Source organism: Ceratotherium simum, chromosome 16, assembly GCF_057802395.1.
Source record: "Ceratotherium simum simum isolate JZ-2026a chromosome 16, ASM5780239v1, whole genome shotgun sequence".
NCBI classification, from domain to species: domain Eukaryota; kingdom Metazoa; phylum Chordata; class Mammalia; order Perissodactyla; family Rhinocerotidae; genus Ceratotherium; species Ceratotherium simum.
Window position 1 is genome coordinate 29,980,001 of NC_141915.1, and position 21,609 is coordinate 30,001,609.

The 21,609-nt window shown below is 49.5% G+C and overlaps 1 protein-coding gene across 6 annotated transcripts in view; it reads right to left on the minus strand.

Moving 5' to 3' along the window:
- Positions 1-21,609, minus strand: part of MSI2 (musashi RNA binding protein 2) — a 390,565-nt gene that overhangs the window by 3,120 nt on the left and 365,836 nt on the right. For 2 of the 6 annotated variants that reach the window (XM_087440933.1, XM_087440934.1), the window contains 3 exons: positions 6,690-6,844; positions 4,433-4,505; positions 1-1,965 (listed from right to left, as the gene is read on the minus strand). The exon at positions 1-1,965 is cut by the window's left edge and continues 3,120 nt beyond it. In XM_087440933.1, the coding sequence (XP_087297059.1) occupies positions 1,791-1,965; positions 4,433-4,505; positions 6,690-6,844 (403 nt within the window). In that variant the 3' untranslated portion in view covers positions 1-1,790. Of the gene's footprint in view, positions 1,966-4,432; positions 4,506-6,689; positions 6,899-19,383; positions 19,489-21,609 lie in introns of those variants that run through there. The other 4 variants (XM_087440937.1, XM_004434758.3, XM_014790862.2 and 1 more) reach the window with 4 other exon arrangements.

A 21,609-nucleotide genomic window follows, 5' to 3' on the forward strand; every position in this document is an offset into this window, starting at 1 on the left:
TCTACATTAGTCTACTTTGTTAGTAAAATTTATAAAAATAGGAGTGCAGCAGCTCTTTATAATAAATGTCGCATTCAGTGTCTCATACTGGCTGTGCCTTAAGTACCAAATTTATAAACGTAACAATTTAAAAAATATTAATAAAACGTCAATATCACATTTTAAAAAAGAAAAAATATATCTCCACACTACAATATGTTTTAATGCCATCTATTGAGCTGTAGTTCTATAATTGCTGTTGCCGACCTATTACCAATATTAAAAAAAAGTTAAATTAAAAAATATCCTTCATCATAAGTATCTTTCCCCAACCGAGGACCATATATTATAACAGCCAAATGTTAAACATGTGCAAAGAGGAAACTGTCAGTTTTTCCCACCAGTCACAGTGCAGCGATGTTTATACTTTTTATTTTTAAAATTCTGTTTACATCTACAATAAATTAAAAAAAAATTCTTCCATAGCCTCTCTGATGATACTTGCAGCACTGAGGTATTAAAAAAAATATATAAACCAAAAGGTTGCTTTCCTAATTTGGAAATAGAAAGTGAATGGAGAAAAGGTTTCATGAATGCAGGCTCATCCACTCCTGGCCCGTGGGCCCCCGGAGCTGGGGGCAGATGGGGGACAGGGTGAGAAGAGAGGCAAAGTGTCCTAGGGACCTTTGGAGGTGCTGAAATGATTGGACGATAGAAAATGATCAAATATTTAAAAATTAAGACTGAAAAAGAATGTCCCCCCACCCCTCCCCACCCAAGCCAAACAGGTGTGCTTTGAAACTTTAAATATGTTAAATATTAAAATTGTAGCTTTGTTTTTAAAAAACGTCTTGGGAAAAGCAGTTTTTCATATTTTAAATAAAAATCTAACTAGACGGTAACATTTGAAGCTGTGCACAGACGAGAGGTTAATATGCTGGTATGACACGAATACAGTTCTTAGGTCTATTACACAGACAAAAGGAGCTGAACAGTGTTCGAACTTTTCCCGGGGTCGCCCCGGCAGCTGGGTGTTCTTCCGTCTCAGTAACTGACTTGGATTATTGTTCCTTTCCCTCCTCCTTCCACAGAGCATCAAACTGCCCGGGACCGACTCCCTCACAAAAATATTTTTGATTCTCTCTTTCTTAATAGTTTCTATGTAGTTAATGGAATTGTATTTACAACATTTCTTTTTTAGAATTCACAATTTCAAAAAACCTTATAATATCACCTCTTTCAACAGAAAAAAAGCACTTATAGAAAAGGAGGACACTGAAAACACTGTCATCCTTACCTTATTGCCGAAAAGAGATATACTTAGGTTAACAAAGAGACATCACAAAAAGAACTGCTATCGAGTCTGTTAATTAGCCTACTACATCTCACTTCTTATACAACGCAAAGCAGAAAGTTTACGCCCACCTCCCGCTCCACACGTCACAACGTCGCTTCTGTGTGTGCTCAAGTTCCGCCTGAAAATTCACACAGTCTCAGAATCGGTACCAAAATATTGAGAGTAATATTACCATCTCAGCATCCTTTCCAAGTGAGAACAGAATCAAAACAAGCAAAAAAAAATTTTTAAGAAAAAAATAATACCTTAATATAACAATTATACTATGGTTAGCTTTTAACTAGATATTAAAGCTATATGACTACTGGACTAAGTCAAAATCACTACCAAATGTGATCCAAAGAGATTTAAAAGGAGAAGAGAGAAGAGAGGAGGTGGAAGGGAAACCATCAAGAAAAACAAAACAAAACAAAACCAAAATCATGGGTTATATACACATTTAAAAGCTGTTGTCTTATATTACAGCAGATTCGTGAGATGATGAGATGTAGTCAACCCTCGATCCGAAGTGAGCCATCTCTGGTTGGGATGGGGAGTGAGGCTGGTGGGGGTCCAGGTCTGATGATATCACCTGAACAAGGGGCCACTCAGAAACTTCGCCCAGTCTTGCCTGGACATCCAGGTATGCTCTGCAGGGCATAGAAGGTCAGGATGCCCGGAAAAGAACATACAGCGGGGGTGGGAGAAAAGGAACAAGTGTCAGGCAAGTGTATGATTTATTCCAACTTTTCAACTACCGCTTTAAAGGATGACTACAATGGGCTACGGAATCTGTCTGAAAGTAGCTCGCTGGGGTCACAGCTTGGGAAATCTGACATCAAAGCCACACAAGATGCTGGGGAGAGGGCAGCTCCCCCACCTCATCTTGCTGGTTTGCTATTTTGCTCATTTGATACAGTTCTGCAGACTTCTTGAGGTGATGGCAGGGAATGTGGTGGGCAAATGTGGTCATGCTGGGTTTTCAGCTAGATCGGTGAATTGCACACTGACGCCCCCCCAGCAATGCTTTTTCTGGTTAAACTTCTGTTTTCAAAGCTAAATGTTTAAAAAAAACTCCTGCCTTTATTAGATACCCATCAATGACTGTCAGTAACTGAAAATGAAAATTTCTAACTAAAAAAAATCATACTACAATATCAAGGACTCAAGGTAAGGACACTTATAAAAACACACACAACAAATAACCAGCTTTGGATAAGTTATAGGAAATAGAAACAGGACCTGAATTCACAGACTTGCTAACTGAGTCTCCCCGAACTGACTATAAGCCTGGGCCCCTCCTTTGTGGATGGCACTAAATGTCTGAGGGTCACCTCTGTTGGGGAGAAAGTGTGTTTCAGTGCAGCTATGTGACTCAGTTGGCTCACTTAATCCGTTGTGGAGGGGGTGGGTTGTCACCTCCACCCTCTTGGCTATTTCACCCTTCTCTGGAAATTGAGTCCCAGAATTGGATGAGGGAGGATGGGCTGGGAGCAGCCTTCCCTACCCCATGGAAAGGCTGCAGAAGCCCTGGAGGGTGTGGGGCTGTGGGCAGAAGCCCTAGACCACCCTCATTGTCCAGGGGAGGGAGGGAAGGAACACTGGCAGCCCCAGTGTCTGGCCTTCCAGGGATCTGCTGCTCCTGGTAGTTGTTTAATCCCCTCATCACCTGACTCCACAAGGGCTGGAGTCACCTTCCATCCCCAAAGTTCTTGGATTATATCAACCCGCCTCGCTCTCAGAGGAACCTTGCTTCCCCCGGTCCCCCAAACCCAGCTTCATTAGTAGTGAGTAGCTCTCCTTCAAACTGTTAGTGGCCTCTGGCTCCGGCCAGCAATGGCTGGGTCAGTGCTCAAAGGGAAGTGGAGGCAAGGGGTGGGGAGGATTCACACACGGGGTTTATTTGGTTAAGAGAGGCAGTTGCGTTAGTTGAGGTGATTCCTTAGCAGCAACATTAGAGAAATCCAAAAGAGATTTATGGAGCTCAACTCAACTTGGTCTCCCAACGGGGCCCACCCTACAGAGTCCTGGCTGACTGGGGGGCCGGGAGCGACCCCTCCTACAAGAGAGGCATCCTACTGACTACAACCCAACGTGGCAAATCCACCTCCAGCCTTGCTTCTCCTATGTCCCAACTCCCAGAGTGAAAGGTGCTCGTGCCCTAGCCGGGATTTTCCGAGGGGGACCCATTCCCAGGCCTGAGCTGTCACCCTCCCTCTTCCAAAGAGACAGACCCATGTTTCAATTCCCCAAACTAACGTACTAATGCAGTATGCATTTAGCTTCACAAAAGAACCCCTCTCCCTTTTTGGTGTTCCTCCCAAGAATGACACATACTCATTTCCAAACGAGAATGCGGCAAGAGGTTCCCTCACTGACTGCCCCAACCTCCCCTCTCCTCCACTCCACCCTTTCCATATCCCCATCAAAGTGATTTAAAAAATGTTTAATTAACTTGAGCTCAGTTTAAAAGGTTAGGAAACTGGCAGGGATCCAAATCTACGTTACGCAGGTGATGCCGTTAATTTAATTTGCTTTTCGTGCGGTAATCTGGATAACTATTCAGTAGTTACCGGCAAAAATGTTTTCTTTTCACTAAAAGATGGAGTCTGGCTGTTTGACTGCACGAACCCCATTGGCTGAGGCCAGCAAGCTCTGGGCACTGAAAGGGCTCAGCAACCCACAAGGCCGGCTCACAGGACCTGGGGGCTGCCCTGGCCCCGCCCTCAGGCCTGGCAGAAGCCCAGTGATTCCCTGTCTCCATGCCCCTGGGACGGGCACAGCACAAGATCTCCTTCCAGTTTCCCACACTCTTGATTGTACTTCAAGACAGAGAAAGATGAGGGGTGGGGAATATAAAGAAAAGGAGTCAAAAGACCAAATTAAGAAAAAAAAGACAGTAAAAAAAAGTGGGGGTCATGATTAAAGCTGGAGAAAGGAATGAGAGATAAAAGACTGGATTGTTTTTGCCCCCACCCCCCGAAAAGGGGTCCAGAAAAGAGGAGAGAGAGATGTGGACGCGATGAGCCCAGGGCCTGTGCGTACTTGCATGCCCAGCGCACATACACGTACGGACACGCCCGGCAGGGCAAAGACACGTGGCAGAGAAAGTAATACCTCAGAGTGAGATGACAACGAAAGCACCTGCTCAATGGTATCCATTTGTAAAGGCCGTTGCAATCAAAGGTCCCTAAAATTGCACAATTGTTAAGGTCATCAGCACGCTATACATGGGAACAGATTGTCATATTCTGGGAAAGGAAGTTACCTCTAGGACTAGACTGTGGTTGCCAGCATGAATATGTAATTCTGAGACACTGTGCCGTGAGAGGCCAGGATGACATGCTCCTAGCTCCAAGCCCTCCAGCCCCCACTCCCCACCCCCAGCCTGTCTGCTTCCCCGGGGGAAAATTGAGAGCCAGATTCACAGGGTGGGGGGGATGGGAAAGGAGGCTCATGCCCAAAATGATGGGCGCTGTTTCCCTGAACCCTGGAGGACAAAGATAACATTGCCTCTGCCCACGGTCCTAACAGCCCCAGCTAGAGAGAAAGCAAGACCCGTGCAGACGAAACGTGATGCCATGTGGTTATTTCAGAAAACCATGATAGCACTCAGGTCAAAAGACCCACGTTTTCAAGAACAAACAGGGTCTGTGTTTCTGGGTGCTGAAAATGGAAATGAGTTGTGTTCTACGTGGTGATAGACGGTCTCTCGAATTGATGCAGCTCTAAGCTGAATAATGATACCGTGTATTCAGTACCACAGCTGATCCGAGGGGATTTGACTCAAACTACTGACTTAAGTGATATTGGCTTGGGAGTGAAATTGAACAAGGACCCAGACTGCACAGGCCAGGGCTGGCAGAACTGTGTCTCTGCGTGTGTGTGTGTGTGAGTGAGAGAGAAAGTGTGTGTGCGAATGTGTAAGAGAGAGTGTGCCTGGGTGAGAAAGTGTGCATTTGTGTGTATGTGTCAGAGAGAAAAAGTGTGTGAATGAATGTGTGTGTATAGATGTGAGAGAAACTATGTGTAAATGTATAAGAGTGTGCCTGTGAGAAAGTGTGAATTCATGTGTCAGAAAGTGTGTGTGAATGTGTAAGTGTGCCTGTGGGAGAAAGTGTGCATTTGTGCATGTCAGAGAGAAAGTGTGTGTGAGAATGTGTGTGTGCATGTGTGTGAAAGTGTGTAAATGTGTAAGAGAGTGTATGTCTGGTGAGAGTGTTTGTGTGTGTGTCAGAAAGTGTGTATGAGAGTATGTGCACATGTTGTGTCTAAAAGAAAGTGTGTATGTGTATGTATGAGAGTGTGCCTGTGTGAGAAAGTGTACATGCTTGTGTGTGTGTGTGTTCCAACTCCAGGGGCAGGGCTCACGCAGCCCTGGTGCCCCAGACTGCACTTGCTTTGTTCTCCCCAGGGCAGCACCTGAGGCAGGGCTCTCTCGACAGGGACGGGACCTGGGACAGCAGACACTACCATCTTAGCTCAGAACCAAACTGCCTCCAAAATGCTGAGGTCGGCTGGGGCAGAGGTTGGCTGATTTTCTGTTTCCCAAATGGAAGGGACAGTGAGCGAGTGGGCTCAGGCACATTCATGCTCACACACACTGGGAGGGGAAGAACGATACGATCTGAAAACAGCATGCAAATCTGTGAAGCAAATTTCCATTGCCTGGATTAGTCAGATTATAGAACCACAGAGCATTACAAATACCAAATGCATCTGGCCTTCGGGGAGGGGGCGCAGCTAAAGAATGCAATTGGGAACTTACTCGGAACCTGGAAACTAAGAAACATTAGCAAAGGAAACCTCCTGGGAGGGGGCACCCCACGCTACATCCCAGGCACCAGCGCTACCACTGGACTTAGCCTGGGGGACTCTACCAACTAAGGCCGCTATGCTGAGGTGGGGGTCTGCAGCTCTGAGGTCCCTGCCCACAGGACAGTCTCCAGAAGGCAGGGATCAATGCTCAAGGGGCTGATACTGAGGACCCATGATGTGCCAGCAGGTGACATATCCTATTTCCACTAATTCTCACGCAGTCTTTAGAGGGAGGCATACTTATCTTCATTTTGCAGCCAGGGAAGCAATGGGTCATATATGTGGCTAAAGGGTCCAGGGGCTGAAGGTGATGGAGTGGTGATTTGACCCTGCCCTGCCCGCACTCCTTTCACTCCATCACACGGCCGCACGCGGTGCCTGGCCCACAGGGGCTCAGGAAACACTTAAATGGAGCAGCTTCGGCCCTAGGTGGCTAACATGATGTGGCTGGGGACCCTCTCCTCGCCTCCCAACTCTGAGCTTCCCTGGCACACCCGCCCCGTGGACCACAGGAGATGGGCAGGAAGGAAGAGGCAGCAGAAGGCGGAGTACTTACAGCTATGCCGTGGCCGAAGCCCGAGCCCGGCTGTGGGCTGGCCGCACTTATGTAATTCCCCACTCCGGAGTCCTGGCTGGCAGGGCCGTAGAGATCGGCGACAGGTCCTGGGCTGTTGGCCCCCGGGAAGCCTCCGGGCCGCGCCGGGTTGGAGCCTGCCGGGGAAGCGGGCGCGCCAAAATTCGGTTGAGCACTGTAGCTATTCAGGACTGGTGTGCAGAGAATAGAGCTGGGTATGAGGCCAGAAGCCAGGCATGCACCGGTCATTACAAGCCAAACACTCGAGAGAAACAGCTGAGGCCCAACTTCTAACACTCAACCAAGGCCATGCGAAAACATCAGCAGGGACTCAAGAATACTCAGCCCAGGCTACTACTAAGAAGCTCGGAGCTCCAAAAATATAGAGAATAAAAAAACAATCATTCAACACACTATGGCAACCAACCGGAGGTGCTTCACTGCCCCCCAAATTATCACAATAGAAATAGAGATATATATGGAAAAGAGAGAGAGAGAGAGAGATTTTTTTTCACATCTGAATTGATGCTCATGCAGTCTTGTCTAGATCTGGGCACGTTGAGACAGCATTCACATCCCATGCAAACTACAAAGGAACTAGTTTTAGACTACACATTGTGTTAATATTGATATTAAAATGTGACAGGAAACAAAGCAAATTGTGTCCAGGAAAAAAAAAATCTTTGGGGAGGGGATTTTTGATTTTTTGTTCGCTTGTTTCACTTTTTCTTTTTTGTATTTGGATCCATTAAATGACAAATTTGTTTTGGAAAGAAAAAAAAAGACAAAAAATATCTCCATTCTCCAGCCCCCCCAAACCACTTCCCCCCTCCCCACTGGCTATTCCCCCCTCCCCACCCTCCCATTTATATCCCTGCATGAAAGTCGTCAATACTGAACGTGGTCGGAGGATGGGCTATGTCATGGAAAATCTGGGCATCTTAAATAACTGTAATGATGGTGGCGGAGGTTCCCTCCAGGAGTGGAGAGCAGGGGATGGAGGGAAGGGATGGGGTGGGGATGGAAAATCTGGAGGCTGGGGCCGAAGCTGGTGAATGTCAATGATTCTACAGGACACCCACACACTCACCTCCTGCAGTAGAAGGAAAGGGGGAATTTAAACTTTTTTTCCTTTTGTTTAAAAAAAAAAAAGACAAAGAAGTATGAATGCAGAGCATACTGACTGAACCAATTTATAGCTAAAGCACATCGGACCGAAATGCCTTCTTTCTATTAGTTAGCCTCAGATACCAACTCCAGACTGAGGAAAAAGAGCTAGGACTGTCCCTTAGCTACAGAGAGATGGGACTTTGCACCCACAGACTCCGAGAGTGGTGGTGGGGAGGGCGCAGAGGGAGGAGACACTGCTGCAAGGCCCCTCTCTTAGCCTCCCCCAAATTCCATCATTCCCTCCCCAGTGAGGGCCACGGCCTGTCAACCAGGTTCATTTTCTCATCCTCATTTCCCCTTAGTCGATTAAATTTTTCTTTTTCAAAGTGGAAAAAAACTTTTTTTAATTGCAAAAGTAAGTTCTCATTGATTTTGAAAGCTGAAGGTGAGTCTGGGGCCAGCCACTCCCAGACTGCGGCTCACTCACGTCAAAGACCCAGACAACCTGGGCTCCACACATCTCCACGACTTGGGCTCCAAGGGCCTGCTCTTCAGAACAATCTCCCTCTGCTTCCCTTGGCATTTCCCTCACTGCCTGTGACCAGCCACCTTCAATGGCAGAAGGAAAGAGCATCTACAACTCTGGGCCACAGCCTTGCCTCGGGGGCCTGTGCTCGGAGCCCCCCACTTCTGGTGGGGATTCAAGAGCCAGACGTGGATTGATTTTTACCCGCTTGTCACAGGGATGGGAACAGACTGATGACGCACCCAAGTCAGGCTGGGAGGAGACTGAGACGGACACGAAGATGCAAAGGAGACCACACTGGGCCAGGCTCCTGACTCAGCAGAGAAGAGGGAAACTCCTCCCAGGGGACGCCCTCCAGGGCAGGAGGCCCTAAGGTGAGGTCCCTCGGAAGTTGTAGCTGAGAAATGAATAAACCAGCAGATGGAGAGAACAGGTTAAAGAGAAAAAAACTAGAGGCTTAGAGCAAGTGAGCGACTGATTTGGGAATGTACTGGCAGACAAAGGGGACGGGATTTTTGAACATAGAAGATTAAACTTGTAGATAACATTTGGCCCTTCTCACTCACAGGCAAATAGCAAGCTGAGATATTCAAGAGGCAGCATGATCTTAGTCTAACACGCTTTTGTTCTCTGGGCTAAGGCAAATGGAGAGAGCTCACATAGGAGCCTCCTGGTTTACCCAGGCAGTGACCCCTCCCATGCAAAGTAACTAACAAGTAACCAGCCTGTTTTGTTTCAGGGTAAAGAGTGGCGGTGGGGGTTGGGGGCCGCAGTGGAAGACAGAAAGATTTTTTGGCTTCTTTCTCCTCTGGCCATATGAAGATCCAGGAAGACAGTGGGCAGGCCCACCTATCTAGACGGCTGGGAGAAGGGAAGTTTTGATCTCGGCTCCTTCCATCAGGGAGAGCCACCCAGAGACTAATCCAGCCAACTGAAGCAGCCTCGGAGACAGGATGTAGCATGACCACGGAAGGATGCTGTTTAGAAACGCCCCCCTTTGTAGGCTCAGAAGACAAGCGGGCTGGTGGTATTCTGCCTATCCCTGGCTACCTCTGTGTCCACAAGGCCTGGAGCTCAAGAGTTGGCCTGAAGAGAATTTCACAATAAGCAGCCCTTCTTAGGCCTATATTGCCCCTCCCCGCTCAGTCTCATCTTCCATCGTATAACACTAAAACCACCATGGAGAAGGCACCCTATTAGAATGCAGCTTTAAACCCCCAAGTCCCGAGTTATTATACACTTGCCCTCACAATGCCTGAGCCAGGCTCAAAGTCACCTTGTAGCTAATCTCCCAGCCAGGGGTGAAAGAGCTGGCTGTGAGTCCTCACCAGAGGGCGCAGTTGGCAGGAAATAAGCACCCAGTTCTAGGTGGGTCCCCTTTCCCTACGGTTCTGGGCAGTAAAACCTGCATCCTCAAGGGCTGGGAGCATGGAGGAGACCGTGCCTCTGTGCTCCACAGTCAACAATTCCCTCTCTCTCTCTCTCTCTCTCTCTGGCAGAAACCAGGCTCCAGAAAGCACGCTTAAGTCCCCCAACAAGCCATGTGGAAACTCAGGCATCTTTGGGACGGCTTGTAACACATGGCTCTGGCTGCTTAGGGAAAAATGGGGAACACCACTCTGCACACTTGTACACACGTGTACACTTGTCAGTAGCTGTTCCTATGGACTGGTGGTGGGAAGCCATTAGTCACAAAGTAACTTTCATCTTTTGGGAAGTTCATACTGAACACTGGCTGGCTGCACAGTAAAGGGAGTCATGTGAGGACCCCCTCTTCCTCTAAGCTGTGACCTCGAGAGGAGAGGCAGGGGGACAAAGTATGACACTAAGTCCCTGACCTGAGAGTGCTTTCTGTGCAAGTCACCCTCCAGTCAATTCTCAATGATCTGCCTCGATGGAGGCTGCCTTTCCCCAGGCACTGAGGCTCGTTCTGAGGGGCCAGAAACGGTCCTACATGCCAACATTGGGTCAGGAAGAGGGGACGGGACATCACTCTTAAAGGGTACTTTGTCTACTGCTCAGCTACAGAGTGTGTGTGTGTGTGTGTGTGTAGGGAGGGAGGGGTTTCGGTATGTGTTGCTGAATAAACAGTACTGAGACTTATAAATTGAACATTATGATTCCTGTCCCAGAAGACAACAATGTCTTGCAAACACCTCGGCATTTCTGCAGCAGAAGCTGTGAGCACGAAGTGGCCTGGGACCTCATTGTGGGGAGCAGGCCACTTTTCCATCAGCTGCTGTGGGTGGTGTCCACAGCACTTGTTTAATCCTGGGCAGGTCCCCCAGCATCCTCTAGGCTTTCTGGGTCCAGGCAGCGGGTAAGCTCAGGCAGGCAGCGATGGTGCAGAGAAAGGGAGCACTGGACTTGGAGTCAGAAGACCTGAGTGTGACCCCAGCCCTGACCTCAGCTGTGTGCCTTGGCGTGAGCCCCTCAGCCACCAGAGTCCTAATCTGTAACATGTGAGTGCTGTCTGTCTTAGCCAGTCTGACTCTCAGTGGGCTGCGGCGAGAATGAAAAAGAAAAAGTGCTCTGTGACTTGTCAAGTTTTAAATAAATACACCTATTTTTGAAACAGCTGTGTATGCAGAGCCCAACAAGGCAGGTGCCATATGCAGATTTAGGAAAATCTGATACAGGAAAATACAATTCACTCGCCATACAAATCAGGAGGTGATTTACAAAAGGATGCAATTCATCTACCTGGTGCATTTAATCATCTTGGACCTGAAGAAAGGGCTGTGGGGAAGGAGGGGCAGGAAAGCCAGGACACTATATCTCACTGAGGCCAGCAAGAGGAAATGCATTTGGATTAGAGTCGGAGGCATTTTGCACTGCATAAAAGGAGGAACTTCCTGCCCATCAAGGGAATAAAACACCTCAATGACTGACCCAGGAAGGCCAGGGAATTTTATCTCAGAGACCTTAAAGTCCGTCCTACAGGCTCAGACCCTCACCTGCGGAAGCTGGACCCAGCGCTTGTGGGCACCTTTGTCCTGGGGGTTTTAAAGCAAGCCTGGGGAGATGCCTGCTTTCTGGCTGGCACACAGTCTGTGTGTGGCTCTGCCCAACTGTGGTCAGCAGGGGCTGGGCTGAGAGTGGAATTAGTACTGGAGGTAGGTAAGTTGTGGGAGAGGACAGTGAGAAACAGAATGCCTCACTCTAGGCCTAGGAAAGGTATGGGAGTCCAGATATTTCTGTATGATCCCTAAGTGATGCCACTGGACCTGAGGCAAAAAGCTAGAGCCCAGGACTGTGACGGGGATCCCCCTGGAGGGCACCTCTGGCTCTAAGGCATGAAGAGTGGATTATTACTGATCCAGAGAAAGGAACTGTTTACAAAACCCTCTCCAGATGAGCTCAGCCCCCAGATCTGGGACAAGCCAGGGCCCCGCCAAGCTCCAGCCTTACACTTGGGTCTTGGTTTGGTGGGTCTTGCACTTCCCCAAAGGGCAGGGCCAGCCCTCAGGACAATTTCATTCACCTACTTTGCAAATTATCTGCTGCTGCCTGGAGGCCGTGGTGGCCCCTGGCACATTTCTGAGACAGAGCCTCTTCCCTGCCCAGCCAGCATGTGCTGCTTGGGGTGAGGCAATGCAATGGCAGGCCCATCCTCAGCAGGTCTGATTCAGAAGGTGGTGTGCTGCTAGAACAGAGTTCATTACACCGGGCATTTCACGGCCAGGCAGAAGGAGTCTGGGCCGATTGGTGTCATGGCCCCCGGCTCCAGAGAGAATGGGGGACTGAGATAAGTCCACGTGACATTCTTTGAGGGCAGGGCTGTATTAACTCATCACACTGGATTTTAGGGTTTTTATTTATTTTAGGGATATTAAAGAAACTGACTGCAAAAGGAATGAGCAGAGGGGCTATGACGATAGGCTGATGCCCGAGAAAAAAGAGGTCGGAATCACTGCCCCTCCCACACTCACCTCTACTTTCGTCTTGTCTACATCGTGCTTCTATCGGCCTTGGTTAAAAACTCCACGGCAGCAGAGACGCCACCTCCCACATTAGCAAGGACTCCTGAAGGCGGGGTATGTTCTCAGGGTTCTCACGGGACCCTACGTTCTCCAGAGCAACAGTGACCTTCCTCGATTCCCCTATAACACTGGGCGCTCAGCGGACGCTGGGTCCGTAATGCCAACTGGCCGTCAACAGCAGAGACTTGCATGGGTCTCTCTCAACAGCCAGCCACTCCTTACTCGGAGACTCTGAGGAATGGCAGCTGGGCAGCCAAGAGCCTTCCAGGGAACAGAGTTGGGGACCCCACCCTGCAGTCTCCTTACTGTGCCCTCTGAAGGCAGTGCCCACTATAAATTAATGCAAATAGTCAACTGGGAAAGGTCAGTATGAGAAGATAAGTCTGTTTCTGATAACGGAAGGAGAAATGCTCGGCTGTGCATTATCACGGCATGTCTTGAGCAGAGCAAAGGGGAATTAGAGTCCCAAAGTCTGCCCGGCCAGCTGTGTCCCAGGGATTCTTGGCTCAAACTGTCTTCCTAGAGCTTGGCCTGAAGGTGGGAGAGAGAGTGAGAGAGGGCCAGCAGTTACATCCAACCTGGGAAAACTGTATGACGCATTAAATTAAAATCAAATCAGTTCAGGGCCTCAGACACAGGGACAATCATTTTTACACACAATACTTTTTTTAAAGCTCTGCTGAAATTCAGGCTATTTCAGAAGGAAAGGAGAAGAAATACTTTAAAATTGGGGGAGGATTAAGAGAGTAATGTGATGGTATTTCTTTTTCACTGTCTCCACATACAAACAAATACATAACTGAGAGGTAAAAACTCAGCCTGGTATCAACAAGTCTTGACATATCCAGAGATGCCTGGCTCATTTGCACAGGAGATACCGCAGAGGACACATGGAGAGTGTCTGCTCTTTCACCGGGCTGCCAGGGAAGTCAGGGTCACAAATACTCCAAGTGTCGGTTACAGTGGCGCCAGTCTTATAAGATGGTAGTTTCTGCCGGTTCTCTCAAAACCTAACCTGCTGCCGACTGCTGTGGTGAGGGCTGATGTCTGCCTGTTAATGTTGACATATCTCAAGCAAGGAGTTGACGGACAGCAGGAGCTAAGACGCAGGACTAATTATTTTGTAGAATGGTCTAAACTTCCGGTCAAATCACATTCCCCTAAAGAGAGAACCTCACTTTTGGCCGGTTCTAAAACCCTCTCACCATGTGCTGGTAGTGAACCTGGAGACCCACACTACCACTCAGATCAGTGTGAGGAGAAAGCCGCAAACACCCAGAACGGACCCATCTGAGGAGGGCTTTGTGGCTGGGACTATATACTTTACGCTGAGACACAATCTCAACAGAACACTGCTCATTCTCTTTCTATCTTGATGTTCTTTTATTATGGAGCCCTGATTTGGGTGTGTGCGTGTCTCCTCCTCACGAAGGACCAACTCAGGTTGGTTGAGAAGGTGGGCAAAGGGAGGAGGGAGGTTAGTGGTTGACTGCCAGTGTTTATGGTGTAAATTCTGGGCATGGAGTAGCCTTGAGTGGGCCTGAGCCTGCTGGCCAAAGAAACTAGTCTTTTATCATGAGGGTGAAGAAAGAACTTTCTGGAGCCATGGTCAGGTTCCCATTTCTCCCAGACCCCAGGGTCCTGAGGGACAGACCCTGTTAGCACGTGTCTAAGGAAGGAAGTGGAGAGGGGCCCAGGAAAGGCAAGGCCATGACGTGCGGCACTGCTGCTCGCTCCGCCAGTGTGAACTGTCTGCCAGGCTGGCACGGCTTCACCAATGAAGGGACCTCAGCAGGCTGCCCCAGCTCAGGCCACGGTGTTCCTGATCCCTCTCAGATGTGAATGGGCGTTTCAATAGTGTCTCCGCCCTGAGCCTCTAAAGCATTTCGGAAGACCAGGGGAAATCAACACAGGAGGGGAAATCAACCCAGGAGACAAATGTTTATGGTTTGGCTGAAGCAGGCGGTGTTTTAAGTCTCACATCCTGCTGCCTCTTCCCTAAATTAACTGGTTTCAGACTCTAGGCCTACACAGGTTAGAACTTGCAAGGAGCCGCAGACGGGAGACCTTGCAGAAACCAGCAGCACGCACGAAATGCTGCATTTGAACCACCAGCAGCTGCGCACACAGCCCCGGGGAGGCAGGCTGCCGCCTCCATCACCACACCTAGGCAAACGCGGGGAGGTGGCCGCCACGGGGCGATGCCAGAGGGTTTGCTTCTAATTCCAGCTCTCCCTAACCTGAGAATCAAAAGGAAATCAAGACAGGGAGTGTGGTGCCCGGAATGACTCCCTCTCTCTCTCGAACAGTGTGGTCGCTCCAAGTGTCTCCCAGTTTAACCCTGAGAATATCCCTTGCTTTGTTCTGATCCAGTGAGGTCCTGTGTCCCTGAGGTACATCCATCTATCTTCTCAAAAAAAGAAACCAGTGTGGCTTTTCCCCACGTGTCCCCTGCCACCCTCTGTGCTGCTGCGCTGTGTGTGCTCACTCACGGATGCCCACCTGCCTGCCCCAAGCCAGAGGGCTCAGGTCCTTGCTTGTGTCTTGTAAGTGACTCCACTCACTGCAGGCCCAGGGCCATTCTCTGCACTGAGGACTGTGGTTAAAGAAACACTCTGAAATCAAAGGCCAGAACTACACACTTGCACTATCTCGGTCAGGATGAAAGGTTTCGTAAGAACTGGATAAACCTCCAACTGTCCTGGTTAGGAAAGGGGGCAGGAGAAAGCCTCATTCTAGTGGGGGCACAGCAGGGTCTGGAGACAAGAGGCACAAAGTTCTAGAAGCTGTGGCTTTTGAGGTGCCCGGCTAGAAGAGGAACTAATATTTACTGAGCACCGATTATGTGCCGGGCGCATTGGTAGGTGTTTCACATCATCTTTTTTCATGCTCCTAACAACCTGTAAGATGGGCCTTATTACCCCTGGGTTACAGATGAGAAGACTGAGGGCTGGAGCAGTGAGGGGACGTGTGCACCATCATATATCTCAGGAGCGTCTCAGACAGCACTGAATCCCGCTCTGAGACATCATGGCAACTCTGGCTGCTTTTTAAACGGAGTCATGCTGCTCAGTTGTCCTAGTTCGACAAGGTTTCTTCTGTTTATTTGGGTCTATCTTTGCCTCAAAGAGGTTCCAAATTCAAGGATGAGGAATCAAACCTCTAGCGTGGAGTGCCAGTTCCCAAGGACGTGGGCCCTGTTGCCCTCTCACATTGGGAGCTCCCTGGTGGTGGAGGTGTCTCCCCCATCAGACCGGGAGCTCCCTAAGGTTGGGCCATGTCTGCCACACGAGATGGGGGTCTGCCTCTCTCCTGAGGACTGGACCACTCTCCTCTGGTCCCTTCCACATCCCAGAACAAGGCTGGGCACAAAGCAGGCATGCAGTACTGCTGGGGTCAGGGTGAGGTGGAGAGGACATTGCCAGAGAGAAAGGAAGCCCTCCCACGCCTGGGCCCTCACAGGGATCCCCTCCAGAAAATGCAACCAGAGGGGTGGGCTCAGTCCTGAAAGATCACTCCACTCTGCTGAGGGTAGTCCCGGGGGGAGCTGGAATGCCCTAGGACCATCAGTATTTACTGCCCAATCACATTTAATGGAAACTCACTGCCTGGGGCTCCACCAGCCAGGGGGTGAGGTGGGATGGGAAGGATGCCCAAGGGGCAGCCCCTTGAGGACCTGTACAAAAGGCTTTCCACTTGAGCAGCCCGTCTTTAATGATTATAAAGGCACAGGAGTTTAATCCATTTTTGATGTAAGTGCTAATAGCTCTGTGTCCTTGAAGTTCAAAGCAGGCGCATACATGTCGCTAATTAGCCACGCACGGAGCCATTCAGCTCCCTCTCATGTTTCTAATTAGGTCTTTAATAACAAACTCCCACCTGACCAAGGGGCCCCATTTGTCAGACAGTCAGAAGGGCGGCTGCTTCCCTGTTTATGGTTGCTCTGGGCTGCTGGTTCTATGTGTACATGCTCTTAATCTCAGCCAGGACAGGCCTGTCCTCGAGGACAAAGATCCCTTCAGCTGCCCTGGAAGGGTGGACTTCCCTGCCCTGCTGGGAGGACCAACAGTAGGCAGAAGAGCCCTGGGCTCCAAGGCTGCAGACGAAGGATCCCAGACTAGCTCTCCTGCTCCTTAGGGAAGGCTGAGGCGAGCTGCCTGGCTTGGCTCTATTTATCTGTTTCTGAAGTAGGGGTGCTGGTGACAAAGTCACAGAGATGGTGTGAGGCCTTATATCTGTCAACAGTTACACATTGGACTTGCCTGGGAACTTAACTACTATTGAGGCTAGGGGCCCACCCTCGTACATTCTGATTTGATGGGCCTGCAGTGTGGCCTGGATACTAGGAATTTTAAAAACTCTTGAGGTGATTCTAACACAGCAAAGTTCCTGAACCACTGTGCTGGCTCCAGTCTCAGAGTTGATTTGCTCATGGACAGCAGCTACTGACAGGTCTACCTTTACTCATGAACACCATCTAGAGAGCCAAACCCTAGTTTAGGACGGAAATCTGATTACAGGTTTCTTTAATGATACACAATTCTGGAAATATTTCTGTCCCTCTCACTGCCTTCACACATTAAAAAAATGCATGACTGTTCTCAAATGCATCCCCACCAAGGTGCCTCGGAAGCCCCTGGCTTTCTCTCCAGTCACTCCTCTCAGATCTTAAGGCACTGTCACTGTCACCTCTTTCACCCCCAATGACAAAGGATTGAGAGCTTGGGAAACAGCAGCAATACAGAGCTATAGAGCTGGGAGGCCCCCAAGAACCCTCCAGCCTGAAATCCTTTGCCCCACATCACTCAGCAGCCTGGCGGTGGCATAAGCCAGACTGGACCCAGGTCTTCCAATCCCCTACTCTTCCTTCTATGCTCTGATTCCTTTTTTTTTTTTTTTTTTTTTAAAGCTGCTTATCATCCTTATCTGATTAATCCACAAGATAACCCCTCCCCTTAGGAAGGGCAAGGGATTTAAGGGAAGCTTCTGAGCTGTTTCTGTCCCCAAGGCCAGGGCACTGGAAGCTGTGGGGCCAATCCCTAAACACCGTGTAACCTTCCACCAAGTCATTTCCAAGCCTGATTTGTTTCTCTTCAAGCCAAGTGGGAGGGGAGACACTGAATTCTTGGGGGCTGCCTCAGTGGAAGATTTAAAGACTTATGCACCTGGAGCCAGACAATCTAGACCCAGAAAAGTCAACTGTGGCCAAGGACACACAGCAAAACTGGATGAGGGTTTTCCTCCAACATCGGTCCATGTTTTCCGGCTTTTGCTGCTGTGTTTCTGGTCTTTTCTCTGGAGGCTGGGTTGACACTGCCAGACTCTTCCTCCTGGGGCATTGCCTAACTGACCCCCTGACTCCAGGGCATCCTGGGTCCCGTGTGTCTGAGGCTGAGCCTCTCCTCTACCCTCCAGGACCGGGAAAGCCAACCCTCTGCACGTTACAGGCAGAAATAATTTCCAGAAAGAGGAGAAGGCGGGATCGGGCAGCATTTGCCTCCCACAGTGGGCTAGACCACAGGCACACAAGTTTGCGTTAATTGTTTACCACAGACCTGGACAGACCATTTTATTAATATTAATAAGTAACTAGGCACAAAGGGCCCCTTTATTTTTAGCTTTCTCTAATTGCGTAGTAATTACTGATCTACAAAACAAATGAGCCCCTGCTCGCGGTTGCCATGGTACCGGGAGCCCAGCCTCCTTGCAGGACGATTGGCCGACAGGCCGCTGTTCCCGCATCCGGCCCTGCCCATGCACAGCCATTGGTCTAAAGCAAAGCCCCAGCAACTGGGCAGCCAATCCCCTCCCAGCCCTAGGGCTGGGCTGGGCTTCCCTGTGACCTTCCAGATTCAGTCCTCACAGCTCCCAGGAAGGGATGTTGAGTCATCCCTATGGAGAACGTCTGTCTTGCCCAAAGAGGCCCTCCCCTGCGCCAAGGCCTAGTTTCTTTAGGGCAGTGGCTAACTTCCTTCAGTCTTGCTTTAGCTAAAGGCTCCTTTCAAATAATTACCTTCAGGCTGGCTCCCTCTTACCCCACCCCACCTCGTCTGGGCCTCCTTTGTCTGCCTTTGGTCTGAAAGGATTCAGGGACCAGAAGCCAGATCAGAAATGTCAGCCAAAGCCAGACAGAACCATGACGTTAAGTCTGCAACAGCAGAAGCAGGTGCAAAAAATACATATAAGGCCTCCTGAGGCCTCTTGTAAATGATTTTGGATTCTCTCCTCCCCCAAGGACATGGAGAATTGAGTTGATGGCACTGGTGGTTTCTTGTTTTCTGTATGTTTTAAAGATGCAGAGCTTTGCTCGGGCATTACAGGGCTGGTATGATGGAGCATCCACTGGCAGTGGTTGAGAGCAGAGATCTGATGAGACAGACCTGGGCTCAAATCCTGTCTCTGTCACCTGAGATAAGCTATCTAAGCCACAGTTTTTAAATCTTTAAAATGGAAATGATAGTGTTCACTTCATAGGGTTATGAGAATTAAATGGAATAAGGCAGGTGGGCTTATTAGCACAGTAGTTGGCTCACTCATAATACATGTGATTCATTATTATTAACATATTACTATTATCATTATTTTATTAAAATTGGGGTGGGAAGTGTCTCTAGCATTCTATCCACCACTTGCAAGATATCCTTCCCTTCAGGGACCTCCCAGGTGGGTGTGAATTTTGAGATGCTGGCTGGAACCCTCCTATCCATGCCAGAGAGTGGATTTCATCGTGGCTCTCATCCTGACAGATCTAATTCCAACAGCCAATCACAGCTGTTCAAAAGCATTATTTGCTCACCTCCTGTTCTGCAGGATTCCAAGCTGGAAAGGGGAGACCTTTTTATTAATATTAATAAGCATCTAGGAACAAAGGGCCCCTTTATTTTCTGCTTTCTTTAATTGCACAGTAATTACTCAACTATACTAAAAATGAGGCTGACTTTGCCTCCTGGAGGATTGATGGTTTATATTGTTGGAGAAGGCAGGCACCACTCAGAGATACATGCAAAACATCTTCCAAGGACTCAAAAGCCCGCCTTTCTCATTTGGGAGAAGTCACCAATGAGGAAGAAGACTGAGAACACAAGATCTTGTTGAGGAGCTAGAGCAAAGGAGGGGGCAGCCCAGGTGGGGTTAATCAGGTGTGGCTTCCTGGTAGTCTGAGCTAGATTTTAACGGAGAGAGCAAAGACAATGACGGAGGGAAATGGACTGGCAGAAAGGACGGAGGTAGTTGCTGCCATGAGGGCACAGGAGTGGGAACCAATAGCCCCAAGCAAGGAATGAATAACAATTTGTTGGCAGAAGCAAAGGAGAGTCACAGGGAACTAGGGTGGAGTCGCTGTGATGGAGTGCCCTGCCCTCTGGTATCTGCCTTTTGGCTGCCTTGCTCCCCATCACAAACCCAGCCCCAGCCCTGGGGATTAGGGGTCAGGGCTGTGCTCTGTAGGGTTGCCAGGTTGATCTTCCTTAGCTGGTTCCGTCCTTATCGAGCTCCGCTGCCAAAAAGAATATGAACCTCTCTCTCCCACGAATATGACTCTCTCTCTTCCAGCGGTCTCCCAGAATCCAGCCTGCCTCCACCTCTTCAAGCCTATACCCCCACTGCCCATTAGACAGCCTCCCACTGTCCCCCAGCCACTGGCCTGCTCGGCCCACTGCCAACCTTTTATCCAAGTTCTCTCACCTGAAATGTCCTCTCACCTCCCAATCCAAATCCTTCAAGGTCCACTTGAAGTCTTGCCTCCTATCAGAGCTTCCTGCCTGCTGAGTGCTCTCTGACCTGCAGGAATCTAGTCTGTGTGCTGCATCCTCCCGCAAAGACTGAGAGCTCACTGAAGGCAAAGACCACGCCCTGAAATTCCGCGTCCCACCCCAGCCCCCAGCATGACCTTGAGCCCAGAGTTAATCAGCTAACGGGTAAGAGCAACAAGGCCACAGCATCTCTTACTGGGCTATGGAGTGTCTACAATGTACACGAGCTGTCACTTCTCCCCCTGCCTTCAGTCCCGTCTTGTCTAACATACAACTCTGATGTCACTTCCTGGTTTCAGGCCTCTCCGAAGCTCCCAGTTGCTTGTGTGGATCCAGGCTCTTTAGCATGGCACCAAGAGATCTGGCTCTGCCCTGCTTTCTAGCTTTATCTGATACTGCCCTGCCACTGCATTTTATTCTACAGCCAGAGTGAACCATCTGCAGGGTTTCAAATTCAGTTTACTGAACTGGGCTCTGGTGGCTTTGCACGTGCTGTTCCCTCTGGCTTCCCGGGGAGCCCCTTTTTGTCCTTTAAAAGTGGAAACCTCCCCTGACTTCCCAGACAAAGCTAACCACGTCCTCCTGTGCTCCTTCTGGTACTGCGCTTATGGCATCATGCTGTAAGTACCTGTGAGCCTCCACGCTAGGCTGGGAGGTCCTCGAGGGCAGGACTGTGCTCCGTTTTCACTATGAACGTCCAGGGCTGTGGTGACTGAGGCTGCTGGGCCCTCACAGCACCTCCTGCATGTGCAGGGGGTCAGGGCATCAGAGGAGTCCTTTCTGAACAAACATGGTTCCTCTACAGGGCTATTTAAAGGTGGCCAAAGACTGAGCTTCAAGTCCAAGGTTCTTCATCCTGGACGAAAGCCTTGCTCCCCAGATAACCAGCTGTGTGACTTTGGATAAATCAAACAACCATTCTACAGCCCAGCTTTCCCGCAAAAGCAAACATGTAAAACTAGGCCACAAACATCTGCCTTCCTGCCTGTCTCATGGCGGTAGACATACCAGTCTAGACTCTGCAGAAACACAAGGAACCACAACGTACCCAGACATGTGTTCCTTTGATCAGTGTCACCGACATGTGGGTTCACCAGCTTTCGGGGTGCCCCCAGACCCTGCAGTGCACCTCCCCAGCCCAGGGTGCAAGGAGGGAGTCCCTCTGCCCCTCTCTGTTGTGCCCTACACGCTCTTACGGAGCTTCCAAGGGCACCACCACACTTTCCACCCCTCCTCCAGACAGCAGGGCCTGGGCTCCTGAGCCAGCATAGAGCAAGGACCAACCAGCTCAGGGGGCAGGCACAGAGGTGTCACCCATTGAAAAGAATTCCACTGATTTACAAGACCATTAACATTCGCCCACTCCATTCACTTTAGGATTAACTTATACTTAGGTCTGGGCTTCAAGGCTAGTCACTAATTGCACTCGAGTTGATTTATCAAGTGCATGGTGTTTCTATTACAAAATTATTGATCAGAGCTGATGTATTTTATCCTCAACAGGGTTGGTCCGAAAGCCCTTGGAAAATGAA